This window comes from Loa loa (assembly GCF_000183805.2).
Source record: "Loa loa unplaced genomic scaffold supercont3.233, whole genome shotgun sequence".
NCBI lineage: Eukaryota > Metazoa > Nematoda > Chromadorea > Rhabditida > Onchocercidae > Loa > Loa loa.
Genome location: NW_018108413.1, coordinates 101,197 through 105,543, shown reverse-complemented (window position 1 = coordinate 105,543; position 4,347 = coordinate 101,197). Strand labels below are relative to the sequence as shown.

The 4,347-nt window shown below is 20.9% G+C and overlaps 1 protein-coding gene across 1 annotated transcript; it reads left to right on the top strand.

Annotated features, from left to right (window-relative positions):
- Positions 1-3,178: 3,178 nt before the first annotated feature.
- Positions 3,179-4,069, top strand: LOAG_13042 (hypothetical protein; the record flags this gene model as incomplete). The annotated part of the gene is made up of 2 exons (XM_020448642.1): positions 3,179-3,454; positions 3,947-4,069. 2 exons carry the CDS (start codon positions 3,179-3,181, stop codon positions 4,067-4,069), a joined length of 399 nt encoding a protein of 132 aa, XP_020301233.1.
- Between the last annotated feature and the right edge of the window lie 278 nt (positions 4,070-4,347).

Genomic DNA, 4,347 nt, shown 5'->3' with positions numbered 1-4,347 from the left:
TATTATTATTATTATTATTATTATTATTATTATTATTATTATTATTATTATTATTATTATTATTATTATTATTATTATTATTATTATTATTATTATTATTATTATTATTATTATTATTATTATTATTATTATTATTATTATTATTATTATTATTATTATTAATCATTATTTTCATCGTTATTTATTATTTATTATTTACTGTTTATCATTTATTGCTTATTATTTATCATTTTTCTTTACTATTTATTATTTATTATTTGTTCTTCACTATTTATTATTTATTTTTATTGTTTACTACTTATTATTTATTGTGTATTATTTATTATTTATTATGTATTATCTATTATTTATCATTTATTATTTATTGTTTATCATTTCATTATTTATTGTTTATCACTTATTATTTATTATTTATCGTTTATTATTCATTGTTTATCATTTATTATTTATTGTTTATCATTTATTATTTATTATTCACTATTTAGTATTTATTGCTTACTATTTATTACTATTAATATTAGTTACGTAATTCATAGAATTTTTTTCATCAAATAAAACCATAAAAACAAATTTTGTGTTAACATTGAAAAAAAAGAGAATGATAGAATTAAAAAGTAAAAAAATTTTGCCATTGGATAGTTTTGGTGAAGATCAATATTATTATTAGATAGAATTATTTTGTATTTCACGAAGTACAAATATAATGATTAGATAGAAGTTGCGAATTTAACCTAGATCATGATTTAGATTTGGGAATTATCAGTAATTAAAGTGTATAATTGAAGAAAAACAGCAACACTAAAACGGTTACAAAATTTTGAATCAATCCTCGAAAGTGGTACTCACAAAATTTTGAATCAATCCTCGGAAGTGGTACTCACAAAATTTTGAATCAATCCTCGAAAGTGGTACTCACAATATTTTGAATCAATTCTTGGAGGTGATATTAAGTGTTATCATATCAAAATAATCGTAGCGAAATCAACAAAAGAAGTTTCAAAATACTAGAAATTGGTAAAAAAAAAGCCCTGTTATAAAGCAAAGAATTTGATAGATAAATGCTAAAAATTAGAAAGCAAAAAATTTGATAAATATGCGTAAAATTGGAAGAGATTTGAGTTAGAATTTTATTGGAAAAAAGTAGGGAAATTTTTTTAAGTTATGAGAAAATAAATTGAAAAATTTCTGAAATACTTTAAATTGTATAAGAAATAATTGCGCAATTGAAATTCCTGTTTAAATCTTAAAAATTAATTAATATAAAAAGAATTTTTCCAATGATTAAATTGTGATTTAAAATTTAAAATTGTTCAATTCATTTTAACATATGTTGATAAATGTTTTGAATGATACTATCATTCTTTTCGTTTTTTTCCTTTCATTTTTTTTTTAAAGAAGTAAGTATGGTGTAGAAAAATAAGCCTTGCAAAATAGTATTGGTGATAAAGTTGATAAATTACATTCGCAAATTCCGACAAATCCTAGAAATGAAATATTTATCAATTGTTACAAGTCAAATAAAAATATTACAAATTTGCCATATATATTATCAATTGCTAATTAATCAATTACACACAAAATTTTAATTTTAATTTTTACTGCAATACTGAGTAGAAATTAATTTTTTTTTTTTTTGAGAGCAGAAAAAACCCATCTTACTTACACATTTTACTCTTTATTACATGAAGACAAAGATGCCATGAATTGTAAGTGGGAATTTTCATAAAAGTAACAAGTTAAATTTTAATATTGGAAATCAAATTTAACAGACTTTTTTTCTTGTTTTGTTTTCTTTTTTCATCACCAAAATAAAAGCGATTATTATGTTTTTTTTTGCAATGAAAAGTTTTTTTGTCTATACTTTTTCTAGAAAAAAAAGAAAAAAGTACATGAAATCTTTTTTGTGAATGAATTTTTATGGTATCATTTCCAAGCATTAACACAAAATGCTATTATTTGATAAATTTCAATTAATTATCATTTCTATAAAAACAAAAAAAAAAAATTTTAAGGTTACATTTCATTTAATTAGTGTTCTTTGATCTCTTTTCCCTTCTCCGTCTACGCCATCTACGCTATCCTGATCTTTGACCAATAGAAGAATGCTATGAAATGAAACAAGTAGTAAAGAAGATACTAAAAACACAATTTCACCTGGTTTAAATAATTTCACCTGGTTCAAATAATATTAAAAACCATTAAATGTTGATTGCTCTTTGAATCTTTAAATTCTCTTCAATTGTTATTATCTTATTTTTTGCTTTTTACTTTCCGGGCATTAAATTGATGATACTTTTTGTTAGCAATAATTTTTAGTAATAGGAAAAAAACGAGTTATCAATAGTTAATTTTGTAAGTTATCGATAGTAAATTGCGTGTTATCAGTGATAAACTGTCAATTATCAGTAGTAGACTGTAAATTCTCTAACAGTATGATATGTTTATCAGTGCATTTTTTTCAACCAATTAAAGCAATTATTTTTGTTCAAATGTATCAATGTGTTACATTTCTCTTTTAAATTTAATGTAAAATTTTTAATTTCTAACTTTTTTTTTCAAATTTAATCATTTTAAACAATATATTAAAATTTGTAATATAAATTTTAAAGGAAATAAATAACAAAACTGGAATGGATTTGTGAAAATTGTTTATGAAATTTTGAAATAAACAAAATTGTCATCAAACCTTTAAATTTAACAACGAAACTAATTCTAGGAATTTCAAGATTTAAAAAATATTTTCCTAAAATTACTTTCAGTTATTCAAATGAAAATATTGCAGAAGAAAACATCCTGTAATTGGATTACTTTAACAAAATTGAAAAGAATAGCAATAAATCTTTTCCATCTCTTTTTCAATACATAAAATATGATCAGAAATATGGAATTTGATCAGATAATCATACTGTACCAATATTTTTGTAGTCGTTAGTTTGTTACTCAATAAATAACTGATAAGTTATTCAATGAATAATTGATAAGAAGATATTAGTATTGATAAGAAATTAAATGATAAAATGAGGAAACTTTTAATTATTTTATTTTACGCCTTTCTATTATAATTATTTTCTAATTATTTCATTAAATATTTTACATCTTTCTATTATTAATTATTTCATTAATTATTTTACAAATCTTTCGATTATTCATAAATTGTTTTATTATTTGCATAAAAGAAATGCATTCAACGACAACAACAACAAATGATAATGGGAAAATGAAGGAAATCGATGAAATGAAAATTGTTAAACAATGCTCTGTTCCTTATCATCAAACCGATAATGATACTATTATCAATGAAAACAAAGATGATGATATAATATTATTTGAAATTTCATTTCAAAATTATGCACTTGTAACAATTGGTGCACCAATTTTAGCACTTATCATTGATTTCATACTTGGTTTTTCATTGGATTATCAACAAATACTTGATTATAATTGGTCATGTGGGGTAAGTTTTTATTTTAATTATTTCATTCTTTTAATTTTAATTATTTTATTTCTTTTCTTTCAAAAAAAAAATTTTTTTTTTTGTGATATCGTTTTTTATTACTTATTTTGGAAGAGATTTTTTGAATGATTAATGAAATAAAAAAGTAAAAAAAATGCATAAATTCAAGGAATAATAGCAAAATATTAATTTAAATTTAGGAACTTTACAATTTTTGTTTTTTTGTCATCCGTTTCTTTTCTTTTTTTTTAAAGCATTTAAAGTAAATTATGTTAAAGTAATAAAAATCTTAACCCAACTTAACCTTAAAAGAAAAAAAAGAAAAACTTTATTTTTTTTCGATATATTCATTATTTCGTTCAACTATAACAATCCATTTCCATTTTTGAATTCAAATTTAAAATATTTATATTTTAATAAATATTCAATCATTACTACTATTTTTTTATTTACTTTTTGAACAATCTAATTATTTTTTCATTTTTTAAATAGCCTGTTAATATACCATCATTTTCACGAATTATCAATTTACCAAAGGAACGAATCATTTGGAATGCTGCAGTATTATTTCATCTTCCATTACGATTTCTTCTAATTTCAATAAATTGTATGTGATAATTTTTTTTTTTGAAATTTTTTTTCCCTTTCATTTTTCACTATTCAAATGCTCACATACGGTTTTTTTTTCTTTTTTTGCTGGACCTTAATTATTTTACTGCAATTTCATTACGATTTTACAGTATCCCAACTATTTTGCTGCAATTTTATTGAAATTTTACCGAATTTTAACTTGCACTTTAACTATTTTCCTGCAATTTTACTGATATTTTACCGAATTTTAACCTGCACTTTAATTATTTTCCTGCAATTTTACTGATATTTTACCGAATTTT